A 16,945-nucleotide genomic window follows, 5' to 3' on the forward strand; every position below is an offset into this window, starting at 1 on the left:
TATTTTATGTATTACAACTATGAATAAATAATTTATCAGAGTATAAATTTATGTTTTGTACAAGTAAAAACTCAACAGGTATTGTTAGTTAGTAAAAAAAACACTACAAGCAATTATGTAAGTAATATTAATAATAGAATTGATGAATCAATATATAAGTATACCTCTCATAAGCGCACGATAACTGCTAGCAACAACTCGAAGACTCATGAATTAATTTGTTTGAAATTGTAAATTATTACCTCTCTGTTTGTTTATTTGTTTATATAACATAAAATGTTTCAGACAAGTTAATTTTTATTAACCGACACACTTTACCTCTATATATTAAAGTATTAATTTCTGTTCTTTAATCAATTCGAGAAAGTTTTTATTTGGTCAGTCGTTTTGTATGATTTATAGTGTACAAGGCAAACTGACCTTAGTTAGATGACTGTTGAAAATCAAAAAGCACTAAACAGATGTCTTGTCCGTGTGTGCAACTTCTTATCCCTGAATATCTAATACCTTATTGAGATCGAAACAAGAACCTCAGGTATAGTAGCCTTCAGACATTAAGATTACGAAGTCGACATAAGTTACTTGCATTTCTGACTATAGTCTATTCGGTACATTGACGAACCATCTACTGATGTCACTGTTAGTTAAGTACTTGTTGTTAGAATAGTTAGGTTGTGTAATTTGAGTTTGTTTTAAATAATCATGTAGTAGCCAATACAATATATAGATTTGGATCAATATTCAATGTAATGAGCAATATCTGACTAACTTTCTTGCTTTTATTCAATCAACACCATTCAAAGATACTGTTGAATAAATACTGAGGATATTTAATAGTATATTAATCACTTTTTTGTCGGGAAGTCGCGAGTATGCAGTTCACATAATAATAAAAAACAAAGTGAGGTTTAAATGAATAGCTGTCTGAAAAATCCAAACATCTAGAAATCATTTTATTATAAATTAAGTACATTGGCAGTTAGCTCGAAAAAAATTTGTCAATTTACCATTAATAACGTAATAGATCGACAATTAGTCAACAGCGAGCATATTACCGATGTTAGTCAATCTTTCAAAATACAACATTTAGTCTTAGAAGATGTTAATAAACAGATTAGTAGGTGGATTATCTTCATGCATATTTTGAAGATAAACTCTTCAAAAGTAAAAAAAATTGGATGAACTGAACTATATACAATGATAATCAGTATTACTGTACTGAAGTTGGTAACTAACACGGTACCACTTAGCTCCCAACATCAAAGTCCATGTAGAGAGTTCGAACGTATGGCCTTGTGCTTGACAACCGAATGTTTTATCAATCCCTTAGGTCATTTCTCTACAGAATCATGTAAACGTGCATCTAATTTTATATCATAATTTTTTGTATATGAATGACTTCGTTCTCGTCACATCGGAAGGATAAAAATAGACATTATTAATATTATTATTACAATGTGTAATACTTTATCAGTTAATGTTTCTTCTTGTGCTTTTAAACAAGTTCTTTCTGACCTTGAAAAACATGAACATGTTTTAAGAATGAGAATCCAAAAGGATTTATTTAAAATAGAATTTGGACACTTTCATCATGATAATTTTGATTGGTCTTGGTTGATTAAAACGTTACCCAAACAATAACAATTTAATATCTTTTGATGATAAAAATTAAATAACTGTTCTAGATTATATAGTGAAAATCATGTGATGCGTTTAAATTAGGTCATACATTTCTATTGGAATGTTTTACATGCAATAATTTCAAGATAATCCAATGTTCAATGAAATTCTTTATTGGAATTATACTTTGATTTAAAGCTTCTAGTTTACAATAACCACCTACAAGATTTCGCTTGTTATTATTATCCTTAAAGTTGGATGTGTTTTTTAAAAAAATGAATAAATAATGAGGTACATAATAAACTTTTTGGGTAGAACAATAGTAATCATAATGCGGGCAACTAACTTCTACAAATAAGAAGACAATAGTAACCATATATATATGTATATTGAGTTGACTTGCTTTTAGTATTATGTATATTGCGTTTCAAGATATATACTTGGAGACTGATGTATCATAAACTCTTAATTTGAAGAAATGGAACACCGCTCAGAATTTTTTTCACATGTAAATGCACTTATTTGCTGCTTTTATGACACGTCTAACTGATGTATCCCATTAACCAATGGCAGATAACATACAAACGGAGTTAATGACAGTGAAATAGATTCATTTAAACAGACATTCTTTTAAGACTGCAAATAGACACAAGTCTTTTATTTTGCGATTTGGGTAGGCTAAGTTTTAAACTTTTTATAATTTCCCTCACAAATTAGACGTTTGTTTGAAAGTTAGTCAAAAATCACCAAAAGGAAAGATGAATGGTTATTATAGAGCACATAGCTTCAACGTCGAACCAACTAGACAGGGCAAAAAAAACAAGGTTTCCAGAATGAATTGAATCCATTTTATTTCGTGATATATTCCCATCACCTGAATACGACCTAAAATTACAAATGTTAAAATAATTATTAGCGTCTGTTTTAAAATACTTTATTTCGTGAAATTCACAATGAAAAAAACAATTTATGCAGAATTCCCTGAACATCCCGCAAAATATATTCATAATCTGTCCAGTATAAAACTGAACGAAGTTGAGAAAGAAGCTTTCTCTTGAATTTAAAGTTCATGATTCATATGAAAATCTCAACAAAACTGATGCAAAGATGCATTTTGAAAGGCCGTACCAGCATGTGAATGACTTGGAACCTTTAGACTAAGATATAAAAGCTGAGGTGATGGTGGCTAACAGTGGAATCTAGGACATACCCTTCGTCCTGTTTGGGACTCCTCAGCTGGATGTACCTGCATGGTAGCACGTATATAGAAAGGACAAAGAGAAGGATCCATACTAGGTTTTCTGAACACATTTCTGGTAGCCTATGGATGCAAGGTAGTAACGTCTTTATGAATGTATCTGCCAGATACCTGGGTGAAGTGAATGTAAGTAATACATCCAAAATAATTAATATGCAAAAAACCACCAATACTACTCCGTTTTGTAAAGGAAATCGATATCAAACGTTTCCAGCCTGACCTAGAAGGACAGTATGATTAACCTTTCTTTGACGTGATGACTAGGTGTTCATCAAATAACCTATATCAATTATTTTCGACCCTCTTCCCTTCTTTTTTTTCGCCTTCCGATATTAATATCTTACAAAATCTTATTGATGTTCAAATACGTATCTATTTTATTTTTAACTATGTTAAGTGACTACCCAATAACTGATTAATTTCATAACCCCTACATAACCTTTATTTTGATTATGTCTACTGGGAACTATAACATCTATTCCATTCTCCATTACTACTTTCCAATATACACATCGATCATGACTTTATTTATTCATGCACTTTATATCTCCGTCCTTCTCATTATTATGATTTTGGTTACTCTTTGAACACCTAACTAAACTTCATAAACTGAAGTGTGTCAAATATTTGCTTATAATTATATTAGTAATAGTGATTTTAAGTTCTATTCAGCTTATGAAAAAATAACTATGAAACAGACTGATGAATTCGCTTTATTCAGCTAACGTTGTTGTTCTTTCTCTGTTTAAATTTAATAAAGGATTCGGTTGCATGAAACTGGACAGAAATTGATAAGTTATTGTGTTTTATTGTGGTTTGCTGAAACCAAATGTAATTTATGCCCACCTTCACAGCTTCATTTGTTTAAGGCGTTCTGATTTGTTATAAATTTACACTAACGTTAGTTGTTCTTTATTTAACAAATTATGACCTTTCAAGCAATTGTTTATTCCTTTAGAGTAGTTGAATCGAATAAATGTTAAAAATACATGGTTAGTAACTGTGATATGATAGAAATTATATAAAAGGGATATAACTAGTAGTTCATTCAGTGTATTCAGTAGATGAATTCACACATACTTAATGAAATATGTGCATGATGAATAGTTTCACATGAGAAGATTCCCTTATTTCAGGTTATTTTAATGAGCAATTAAACTATATTAAAATAATATCCTAACAGCTTATGTTTATAGTCATCAAAGGATAATTCAGATTTATGATATCTACCTCCGGTAACACTGAAATTCCCGAAATATTTATTTATTCGAGTATTTTCCCAAATGTTTAATTAATGTGTCAATATTTAACAATCACAGTATGGTGCATACTATTTATGCTGACGTATATAAGTAGTATATATAAATCATCGGAAATGAAATGACACTCAGCAAGAGATTAAGAAGATTGAATTAAAAAAACAGGAAGGGAAACGGAGAGCGAATTTAGTAACAACAGAAATGAAAGAATTATGAAGTATGTAAATGGCAACTGAAGGAAGATATACAAATAATGTGTTTAATGTATGGTTTTCAAATTTTACGTATCCACTCTGTAATTTTACATCTTTGTTTACTACATAAAAGTCCAATATACCGAGTAGTTCTAGACTAAAAATAGGCAACTAATCATTGTTCTCGAATTTTAATTGGTTTCCACTAATCAAACTATCCTTAAACTAACATTTCATCACAAAGTTAGTTCATTCCAGGTCTATTTATTATTTTTGTAAGATTAAATTCTGACACCAATAATATAGATTATATAAGAATATTGTACAAAAACTAATTACATTTGGAAATTTTCATAGTTGAAATAATGAGTCAATTGAAGCTAGACCACTATGAAAAACCTGGAAGCACTGGTCAGCCGTTTCGTCCCAGTATGGGACTCCTCAGCAGTGCGCATCCGCGATCCGGCCTAGCGAGATTGTAAAATTTTATTTTAATTTTGTAAATAATCAAAAATGATTGACCATCAAACTGTGATTCAAACAACCATACTCAAACATCCGATCTAAATACTCATTTTATAAATAAGTAAAAAGAATAAATAATATTGACATTTACGATTATTATTGTAATGACTTAACATTGTTAATCAATCACCTTGATAACCGTTATATCTATAAATCCCAAAAGTATTTGAAAGTAGAAGGCGTTAAGAAGCGTCAACTACATTTTATTAGAGGATAGCACAGATAACAAAGTTACAAGCAAATCGAGCAAATTTGGAGCAGAGAAGCTAACGTTTGTATACGATTGAATACAAGGGTAAATTTAAAGTCAAATACAATCGAGGTGTAGCGAGGCAAGATAAAAGCAATTAATAGGATTCGAGCACATATATACATGAGGAAGAGAATGATTCATCAAACGATATCTAGGTTATCAATATTTTAACTAGAGAGAGAAATGCATGTAGGCTGTCACATGTGATCATATTAGTACAAAGAAATAGATGAATTATTACTATTCAAATAACATTGTCTGTTAAGTTAATTAAAAGGCTTAACAAAAATCAATCATAATCGAAATTAACCCTAGGACAGTTGCTATAATAACGTCAGTGTTGTTATTTAATGAATACTTTATCATATTTTAAAATAATCCACAATGCCTATTGAACATTAATCGTAGTCTAATAAACATTAAATTATATAAATAATTTAATACTTCTTATTGATGTTTTTATCCGGTTGAACAGAATATCTCAGTAGTGTATACATGTTTCATAGATAAATATGTTATTATTCTTAATTATTAAACCATGTACTTACATGGTTTGGAATAGAAATAGTAACTATGTTAATAAATAATCATGTCAAACATTAATTGTGTTCCATTTATTTTTTACACTATTGAATATACATATATTACATTTTTATGAAGTTAGTGTATATGTTAGTTAACTGATCCATATAAATAGATTATTAGTGCAAATATCTAGATATATGTGCTGTAATGTTTATGGGAGTAAATTAGAAAAAGCCAGATATAGTCATTTTAAATGTATATTGAAATGGGACTATAATAACTCTACAACTGCTGTTAGCTATAAGTGTAATTGGTCAGCTGTTTAACAAGTGATTTGTCTATTATAAGCAAAAATGGAAAGTGGCTAGCAGTGGAATCTAGGACGCGCGTTTCGTCCTATTTGGGACTCGTCAACTGGATGTACCTGCATCTCAGAGTTGATGTCTACTCTGGGACTCAAACCCAGTATCTTTCGCTTCAAATGCCATCGCGTTATCCACTCAGCTACTGAGTCCTGATAGCCACTTGCTTGTGCAATGGGGTGAAGTTTGAATTCACTGAGTAATGTTTGTTTGAATCTTCCTATTGATGCTTAGGACTGCAACTGACCAGTTGCACCCATTGCAATTCTTGTGAGTTAGGGCAATATCGAGGCAATACGCACAGTATGCACATATGCCAATTAGAGACTGACCAGTTGCAGTCCTAAATATCAATGGAAAGATTCAAACAAACAATACTAAGTGATTTGTCCATATTTTGTTATTAGAGCATCGGACATGAGCTCATGTAATAAGTATCCATGACTTCACTTCTTATGTTTTAAATGGAATGAAAAAAATCAGTAAATGATTCACAACCACTGAAGATTAAGAAAATAATATCGAATTATTAATTATTCCTTGACTCAAATAAACAAATTCTTTCATTTACTTTGCTGGCTATATCTAATAAAGCCGTTTGGAATGATATTGACATTAGAAAAAGAGTTAGATATGCAATCAGTAACACTTACTTTTGTTGGAAACTGAAAAAATTACAAATAGGTCTAGTATGTATGAAGAGTTTATGGAAACTGTTGATTTTTGTGGTTCAGACGAAACAAATGTCAAGTGTTTCCGTGTTTTAATGTTTTTCTAACAAAGGTCCTGACTTAATGTAACTTATAATAGAGATCTAATTTGTCTTTATATAAGAACTTTCGTCTAAATTAGAGCGAATAGTTTCACAGTATTTGGGCGCCGAGTTGATGTAAGACATTAAATAGGAATTATATATTTGTGAAATCTCAGCGAATGAAATATATATTTCCTTGAAAAAGCTTGGACCAGATTGCCAGGCGAAATGTTAGATTTACTTCAAATTCATTCGCTGAGACTTTACAAATATATTATTCCTATTTAATGTCTAATTTGTTTTGTTGACAATAGGTCGATCTATATGAATGATAGATCCCATTTAAATATCTTTTGGGAAACATTTGAAAATTAAAGTACTGAATAGTTGGTTTGTTTTGCTATGAAACTCTTTAGAAATCCTTATTCATGAATGTAGAACCAATCAAACCCAATACCTTTATATTTTTCTCGATGGTTACTTAATTGTTTAATTATTTACATTTCATGAGTGTACTGTACTGAGTTAAATCAAAGACTAAATAGTTCCCACTGCTCTTTGGATTTTAATGGTTCTTCAACAGACATCAATTCTTAATTAAAATTATCTTGAAAATGACTATATCTTATTGTCAAGCTAAACATCACTAATAGTACGATTTCAAGAGCTATACACTTAAACACTTGGTTATTTCTATCTAAATTCATTTTAACTTAATAGATAGTTTTCCTTAGTTTCATTTAACATTTATCCTACATATCTGAATTGGTTCCTTTTCTTCAGGGTGGAAGCTTATAATAAACAAATGAAAATGAAGAAAAATGAAATGTCAACAATGAACGTTTCTTTGAAATTCAATAAAGTAAGTTCAATTTATGTAGAGAAATAGTTATACAATGTGAAATGATTAATAACTATGATTTACTGCTCCAATGAATGCTCATGAAATGATTATTTAACTAGGCTGACGTCTAACATCTTTTGATTATGTATTTGAACTCCAAATTTTAACTTATTAAATTTAAGAAGACAAAAACATTCCATAGTTCACATAACTGTATTTTTCAAATGATGAAACCGTTGTTTATGTACAAAATTTGCTGAATCAATGAAAGCGATCGGTAGGATTTTTTGGTTTATATTTATATACTAATTTATTCAACAGGAAACTGTACCTATTCACTACTTATAACCATCTTATATCAAACAAAGTACATTGAGTTGCTAAGCCTAGTGGTAAAATTTCAAATTGCTCTGTAAAATTAAAACAGCAGTAATGATCAGATAAGACGACATTGCTTATAACCGATTAATTGTTTAACTTATATGTAATGAACGAGAACATAGGTGGGGACAACCAGATGCGTTTTAATACAAAATTACAGAATCTCATGGTAAAATATGCGAATCATACGTTGAATAATTTTTTTGAGAAGTTCTGTCATTTATCCTTCATATTTTATATGATTCTTCCAAGTCACAATTTCTTTATAATTTTGTCTCTGTTTTCTTCAAATTGATCTTCAGAGGCTTCTGCTCCCAGGTTTTCTACTTCCAATCAGTGTTACATACTACTAATATCTGTCTATATAAGTAGCTTACACCACATATGTACAAAATATTTAATCAATATAACATGATCATGAGTTAAATAGGAATAATATATTATGAATTATTTTTAAAATAACACATTTAGTAAAAAATTAAAATGTAGGTAATAATATAGCTACTAAGGTCCCGATTTCGCTTATTATTGTATGTTAATAATTATTGGATAAAAATCAATGAATCGGTCATAAGATGGATGATAATGGTTATGAATAAATTTATTGGAAAGGTAAATTTGTTCATTTGTTAGGGGAAATATTATTTGTATTGAATATTTGGTTATTTATATGGTTACAATAAATCCACTAACTGAATCTCACAGTAACTAGTTATCGATTTATTGCTTTTTATAATGTTACATGGTTAGTCAATAAAGTAAAATGGATGAAAATTTTTAATTCATGTCATTTTTATTCATTAGCCAGAATAATTTCAGTATATAATTGTTTTTTATTATTATTTAATATTACGACTGATCTTTTTTGGAATCATGTCGATATGTGTAGTAGTAGTCTTAATAAATTATTAATAAAACATGGAACTATTGACTGATCACCTTCCTCAATAATACATCATTAATAATTTGCGAAGAAACTTTTTTGCGACGAAATCATTTACTTAAGCTGTACATTTGTATCTATAGTTTTATGATAAATATATGTCTATAGAAGGATAGAAAAGATGACATCATAAATGGATCCGAGACTAAATATCAAAATGAGGTTGTACAATAATCAAGGGGTAGGGAAGGAATATAAGAATGAAAATAATTTACGGGTCAGATAATTGTCCAATTGATAGATATGAAGAAAAATGACGAACATAAAGGACATAGTAATAAATGCTGAATTCTAATCAAGAAAACTTGTATAAGGTAATGATAATAACTGATTGGAGTTTAAAATTACGTAACGATTATTTCAAAAATCAATAATAATCAAAGAAAAATGAAGAAAAAAACCCAAAACATACCACTAAAGGGAAGTAGATAAATGGAAGGATGAGAGGTTGGACGAATCGCTTTTGTACGCAAGGTTCGGGCTTAAGTTGGTGGATTGCCAATGCCTGACCAATGCATAAAATATTGATTCGATGTCCTTTCGATCCAATTCCTTTTACCCTGAGATTACTTTAAAAGAAGACTCTTTTGGAACGATGTGTCCACAGTTGATTAAATGCTCCTGTATAGAACTAGTAATTGTTTTGAAAGTCATGCCGGATAGTGTTCTGAGATGTGTTTGGAAAGTGATCGCTTTGTGTGGCCAATGAAATATATTTAATATCTACTCACCAGCTAAATCCATCAATCTGATCTTGTCAATTTTGTAATTTTCGAAATAACTGACGAATAAATAATTGAGTCTAGATTTTTTCTCAACTTTCATCGCATTAATACAGTTTTGTTGCTACATCTCTATTTCTTATCGAAATATTGCATAAACTGATTTTGTTGAAGTTTTTATTATCAGCTATGTCACAGGTTATAAACAGAAATCTATATTATTTACGGAAATTTACAGAGAGTTCATATAATACATATACATAGCCTTCCATTATCTAATTTTATCTTTTAATGTGTCCTGCAATCTGAAATGTTTTCTCATCTGGTCACCAAGTATTCTGCCTACACATTGCTTTCACTGTACCGAAATTCTTCTCTCTATCTGAGAACTGCTGCAATTTCAACGCCATGTCCCACAACATACTACTTACAAGCAATCCTTTCACTACACTATTATATTTTTTACCAGTGATCACATGTAGCAATTAAATTTGCCCTAAATGTATTAAATGTTTTTCAATTTCTGTGTTTTTCCAATTAGGTTTGTTGATAACCGAGATTCAGTAAACTATCCTAGGTACAATTTAGGAACAGGAACACCACTTGTAGCTCTGATACAATTGTTTTGAATTACTTATCAATAAAAAAAATTTCATTCCAGTTAGTCGTAAACAAGTTTAGGAATTAGTACCCATATGCATTAATTCATATAGTTATACTTTGCATTACAATGATTTACTTCACTAATCCTCCACAGTGTGACTTCCTAGTCAAATTGAAAACAATTTTATCCCCTTACATCCGTTATTTTAATCACAATTTAGTGTGCAAAAGAAAGATTTATTATCTATTATTAAAGTAAAAAACCTAATTTCCATCGACATAACATTATTTATATCACAACCTACTAGGTGATGGTTTGAATTCTGTTCATTATATACGGTTTATTTGTAACTTACACCGAAATTTCATATTTAATTTACACATATTGTAAGAGGTTGTTTGTGGAGATTTCTTTAGTAACTTTAAATATATAGTTGAAATCATTCGTCAATTGTAGCTAGACCACCATGGAGAACCTGGAAACACTGGACGGCTGTTTCGTCATATTGTGGAACTCCTCAGTTGGAGATTAACACCGTTGGATGCCGGCCAGCTCAGTGGTCTAAAGGTTAAGTGCTCGCGCGCGAGACTGGTACGCCCTGGGTTCGAATCTCGCGAGGCGGGATCGTGGATGCGCACTGATGAGGAGTCCCACAATAGGACGAAACGGCCGTCCACTGCTTCCAGGTTTTCGATTATGGTCTAGCATCAATTGACTCATGATTTCAACTATACATGTTATAGGATTTGAAAAATATTTCAATCTTCCTATACTTCAATATAGTGTGATATACTTATTATCTTTTTCGTCGTCTCTTTTTTTCTCTTTCATAACCAAATTTTTCGTTATCAGTATTCTAGCATTAAAATAAGCCAGCAATGTTTTAAACATGGCTTAGAATAGATAATTTTAAAAAAATTAACCCACCAATAGTAAGAATCCTATTCGTTTTGTCTAAATTTTAGTTCAAATTAAAATTAATGCATTTAGCCACTATAAAAAAAGGAACATACAATTTAGATAGAATTTGTTCAGTATATACTAATACTTCGCCGAATTTACTACCCCAAAGAAAACTGAGTCTTATCGTATTTTTAGCTAAACTACGAGCTGTTCTGTTTGATGAAATGGGTGATCACTAGTGTGATCTTGGAAAAGTCATGTCACCTATTATTCAACTAAATATACAGGTTAAAATGAGAATTCATTTTTAATTTGGGAGATAAATGGTAAAGAAAGTAATAAATTTTTAATGTCTGAAGAGATTTTTATGTAGTTCATAAATTTTCAAATATTCTCTATCAATTCTCGATTTTAAAACAAAACTGCGTGTGGTACAAATATACGTCCATATTATTGCAGGTCATTTACTGACTGCATCATTTATGAGTCTTTAAAATGACCTCATAAAAGCCTTCACTTTCTTTGGGTCGAAGTGTTAGCAAAATTTTGTAGATGAATAACAAAATTGTGACTAAATCAAAATCATTCTCCATTATCCAATGAATCGATAATGATCTTCCTAAGAGCTAGCTTTCATCAAGTGAAAATGGAACTAGTCTTTACTTATTCCCAGGGGGTCAGTATTTTGAGTGCTTTTTTTATACAATGTCACTTTAACAGTTAATGACAACCCTTTACATGAAAGTCAAAGAGCTGATATTCAGACTTGAATAGACTAATAAATTGTCCAAAACTGCACTAATCTATAGCGAAGTGTCCGTGATTTATAGACTGTTTCCTTCAGGCCAAAACATAGCTTAAAAGTTTTCAAGGTCATTTTCAAAATAATTTAAAATCAACCCCATTGTATAGTTACACTGAATGAAAGATTACCTAACCGAATGATAAGTTTTCATAACAAACGTGTGAATCGTAAGTTAACTTGTTTTGCTCGAACGAATATTTCGGTGAATTTTCAATGAGCAGTAGATCAGAATTTGTTATATTGAATTCCGAACATTTTTTTGTATGCGTAGGCATGTAAGTTTAACTAGAATGTTAATCATAACATAGTGTAAAGATAGCTTCTACAAAAAAAATGACATCAGTTATGGAAACATTAAACAAAACCAGGATGCAGTGGAGAATTACTTCATGCTCATCTAAGACCTCCTGATCAAACCTCACACACATATAACTGCATGTATGACAGATCTTAGAACCTTAAAGTCTTTCAGCAAGTAGGATAACAATAAACTATTGAGTTAAAAATCCAGATGTTAATGTTTTCAATATCGGTTAGCTGGCAAATTTGCAGAAGGACATCCAGTTGCTGTTAATAATAACTGTCTTCACCTCTAACACAGGCAAACTCCATCAGTTATTTTTATTTAACTTAACCTTCGGGTATCAATATGAAAGATACCATAGTCTGTTTCAAATTACTTAGTATTTAATTATTCTATTCATTTTACGCATCAAAATATTAAATTACAAGTACTTTACACAGATGATTCCAAGTTGTCGTTAATGCTAGAATAAATCTCTGTCTTGAGTAAAAAAATAATCATTGTTAATACATCAAGTCGTTATTTTTTTGTTTACTTATCACCAACGCCGTTATCGAACAAGACTAGTAACATTCTGTCTATCATCAGGGAGTGTGATAATGTAATTTATGTTTCATAGATTCTTGTGAGAAAAAGCACCGACCTAGATATGAATAAACATCAATTACTAGGGTGATGGTAACCATAATTCACTAAACTGAATGAATTGGAGATTTGATCAAAGTATTTACAAATTGTGCATTGAAGATAGTCTATTCCTAATAAAAATGAAACGATTTCTGTGATGCCGTGTTTTCTGAGGTGACTGACTGACTTGTGATAATTTTTTATGGTTTCTTGTAACATTATACCAAAAGATGAGAAAGCACAAGACACACTGAACATTATTTATGAAATAAGTCCTAACAATTTCAAGAAACATCATATTGAATAAAGTGAACACATACGAATTAGAAATAGAGATCAGCAATGCAAGTACATGATATTTCAACACTTATACAAATAAATCTATACAGATAACTAAGGTCATTGAAAAAGAGAAATTTGTGAAGTAAGGAAACTAGAAGAATCATTCAACATTTTTAGAAGCTTGACATTTAGCTTAGTCAGTAATTTATTAACATTTCAACGTATATTCTATCTATCGACCGATGGGGATATCATTCACCAATAATATTATTAAACGTTATCCTTATAAAACATTATATAAGAATATTAGTCCAGATGGAAGCACCCAAGCCTTCAAAAAGAATTTAAAAAGGTCATCAAAACAAAATAAACGCAACAGAACAATAAGTAAATGAAATGCAATCTACAAATAATACGTATACAATGAAAAATATGAATGTTGCTAAAACATAATCTATTGATTTTCATGTAATAATAAAGATGATAAACTGAGGATTATAAAATGATTAATGCCAACTAATAAGGTGTTATTTCATTCAGCTAAATAGCTAAAAGGATTCTAATAGTTTATAGTCAAAATAATCATAAAATGAAATTACACTGACATGTTGTATTCATTGTAACACAAAGTGAATTATGATAATGATAATATGAAAACATAATTAAGTCAAAATATGACCCATTCAAGTAAGAAAAAAGTAATGGAGAGACAAAATTCAATAGTCAACCTGTATATCTAAGAAACCAGTCTAAATTATCACCTACTGTTCAAAATGTTAAAGTTTGTTTCTTACATAACTTTAATTAAAATCATGAATCGATCAATGTTAGGCCACCACTGAAAACCTGAGAGCACTGGACGTCCGTTTCATCCTGGTATGGTACTGCTCAGCAATGCGCATTCACGATCTTGCATGCGGGACTCGGACCCAAGACCTTTGGTCTAGCACACAAACGGTTAACTTCTAAACCACTAGTCCGACATCCAAAGGTGTTAATGTCTAACTTCAACCAGTCCACGAAATTGTGTTCCGTAACTTTAGTCTTTTTTCAACTTAACCGACTATCACTCATAAACATAAACGAGAAAAGTTTCTCAAATAAATTATCCTTAATAATAACATGCATAACATGAAATCTATTCATTCTGTGTTCATTTTCTTATGGTGTAATGTAAACTCACTGTCAAACAGTTCCAAACTAAAAAATAAAACGCTTATTTAATGCTTCTCCCGTTTTTGATTCATCAAAATATCAATTGGGAGGCATTCTTATAACACCTTAATAATCAATATATCATAATACGGATTCTGGTTAAAAAAACAAACTAGTTCATTTTACCAGCTCGATCGAAAAAAACGTTATGAGGTATTTTTCTTAACTATAATCACTTTCTAAATTCTGAGGAAAAGGTTTATCAATCTTTAAAAATAAAACTGAAAACAGAGTTGAACAAAATACAGTTTTCTGTGACCCGTCCCCTCTCTGAACAAGAAAAGAATAAACATTCCCCGTCAATAGATAAAAAAATAGAGAACATGGATAATAACAAAATGAAATAATCAACAAAATTATATCTTTATTTCTGAACAAATTTACTTGTCACTTTAATTGAACATAGATTTTCTTATTTTTGCTAATCAGGTACTTTTGTTTCCTTCTTTATTATTAAAAAAAAACTGTAAACCTTAATTATTTCTTCGTCATCTCACCCTCCTATCTCTATCCTCTTTTTTCTACAATCCTCTTCCTGTGTATGTATGTGTATGCCTTGGTGCTTCTAATGAGCAAGGTTAATTATTAATCATCGTCCCTAAATTCATAACACATTATAAATTGTTAAAAGTATTTTATAGTCAAAAGGGTAGTAAAAGAAATAGAGAATAAAGAAGAATAAAAGTTACAAGACAGGGAGCGAGAGAATAGAAGGGTTATATTTTGTCATTGTTGTAATTATTATGAAGATTTTATCCTTGTCACTTTTGTTCTAATAATGATCACATGTGTAAACAAATTAATCAGTAATGTTTATCCATTTGTCATAGTTTATCAATAATATCATTTCTAATAATTAATAATAATGATAATAATAATAATCGTATATTAAATTAACAGTGAATAAAATGAATTAGCAATATGATCTTTGCTTATAATGCTTGTGAGTTAAGACTATATCGAGGCAATACGTATAGTATGCGCATATGCCAATAAGAGACTGACCAGTTGCAGTCTTAAACATCAATGGGAAGATTCAAACAAAGAACACTAAGTGATTGTTGATTAGTTATAAAATGTTATAATTGAAAACGATAAATATACTCCTTACAAAATGTTAAACAAATTGATAGATAAGCATATAGAATAGATAGAGTGTGGCTAGCAGTTTAATCCAGGACGCGCATTTCATCCTGTTTCGGACTAGTCAGCTGGATGTATATACATCCTGGAGATGATATTCATTTCGTCTATTCTATAAAAGTTTATGATATAGTGGAAAATATGCAAGCAACTTAAACAGGATGCAAATCTACAAACTGAGATTGAACAAAATCCAGTCAGTATATCAACAACAGGATACTTCAAACTACTAGAGTTTGAATAGAGAAGCATAGTTTTATAGTATATCTTTCCAGTTAGAATTTCAATGAAGCTATTCCTTGTAGTATGAATAAAGAAAATGGTGTGATTAATATTAACTGAATACTGAAAAACATTAACAAATAATTCTGTCAAAGTATTGATAACTATTCCGACAATATTTATAAACATTAGTAATTTGCCGTTGTTGGCATTAAGAACTGACATCAATCAGTCTCTATTTTTATGTGTGTATCCTGAGCGTATATCGTGAATGTTGTTTCATTTGTAACAAGTTTTTGGTATAGTTAAATTGTGGCTAACAGCAAAATCCAATATATGCTTTCATCTTTTTTGAGACTCTTTATCCGGATTTCAGGGATATTATCTTGTGTGATACATCTGAAAGCATCAAACAATCTACCAAATTCTATTTCATACCCATTTATGTCGACAAAGTGTTATTTCGATCAATGGCTCTCGAATGTATGATACCCAATAAGTACATCAATTTATCTTAAAATATTCAGTCACACAGATGATGTACGACTGATAATATTCACATTTAATTATTTGTCAAAATAGACTCAAGATATGGTAAGACACTAAACAATATTCAAGAAATCATTTTTGAAGTCTTATAGAAGAAGTAGGCCGCCAAATAAAAGTAGGTAGTTTTCATAGGGGACTACCCTTTATTCCTTAAACACACGGGTCTGGTCCACAAAGTAGTTGAACAACATCAGAACATGTGAAAATAGGACAAACCCAATTCCAACGTAATCCATTACTTTAGGTGCTCTAGAGTCCTTGATCACTATCAGTTAATAATTAAGGTTTCTTAACTTATTTACCTGAATTCTCCTCATTTACTGTCAATCTGTACTTACTAGGCTCCAGTTTCATCCTCTCACTTTAATAAAAATACTTTCCTTTCACTAGAAATAAGTCAGTAAGATATCGATAGAAGAAGCTCTGAACGATCGTTCATTTGAGAAAGCTCCAATAGAAGAATAAACGAATCTTACTCTTGACCGCTTCATAAGATTTTGCAAACTTTTGTGATTTCGTAAATTTTATTATACCAAAATTTGCTATAGATTTTTCATAAGTAATTTTGATTTTCGCGTTGAAAATATACCAGTGATAGAAATTTTGTACAAATGCTTTCTTTAATAATTTAATTGCATAGATATTCCAGTA

The 16,945-nt window shown here is 30.3% G+C and overlaps 1 protein-coding gene and 1 non-coding gene across 2 annotated transcripts in view; one reads left to right on the forward strand and one right to left on the reverse strand.

Annotated features, from left to right (window-relative positions):
* Positions 1 to 11,386, forward strand: part of Smp_123660 (putative peroxidasin) — a gene marked incomplete at its 3' end in the record, with an annotated part of 40,562 nt that extends 29,176 nt beyond the window's left edge. Inside the window, exons 7-8 of the mRNA XM_018797964.1 lie at positions 7,534 to 7,612; positions 11,210 to 11,386. Of these exons, the coding sequence (XP_018652953.1) occupies positions 7,534 to 7,612; positions 11,210 to 11,386 (256 nt within the window). The remainder of the gene's footprint in view (positions 1 to 7,533; positions 7,613 to 11,209) is intronic.
* Positions 6,076 to 6,147, reverse strand: Smp_tRNA_01757_Pseudo_TTG.1.1. Its single transcript has one exon. It is a non-coding gene (tRNA).
* Positions 11,387 to 16,945: the final 5,559 nt, after the last annotated feature.

Source organism: Schistosoma mansoni, chromosome 6 (assembly GCF_000237925.1).
Source record: "Schistosoma mansoni strain Puerto Rico chromosome 6, complete genome".
Taxonomy (NCBI): Eukaryota; Metazoa; Platyhelminthes; class Trematoda; order Strigeidida; family Schistosomatidae; genus Schistosoma; species Schistosoma mansoni.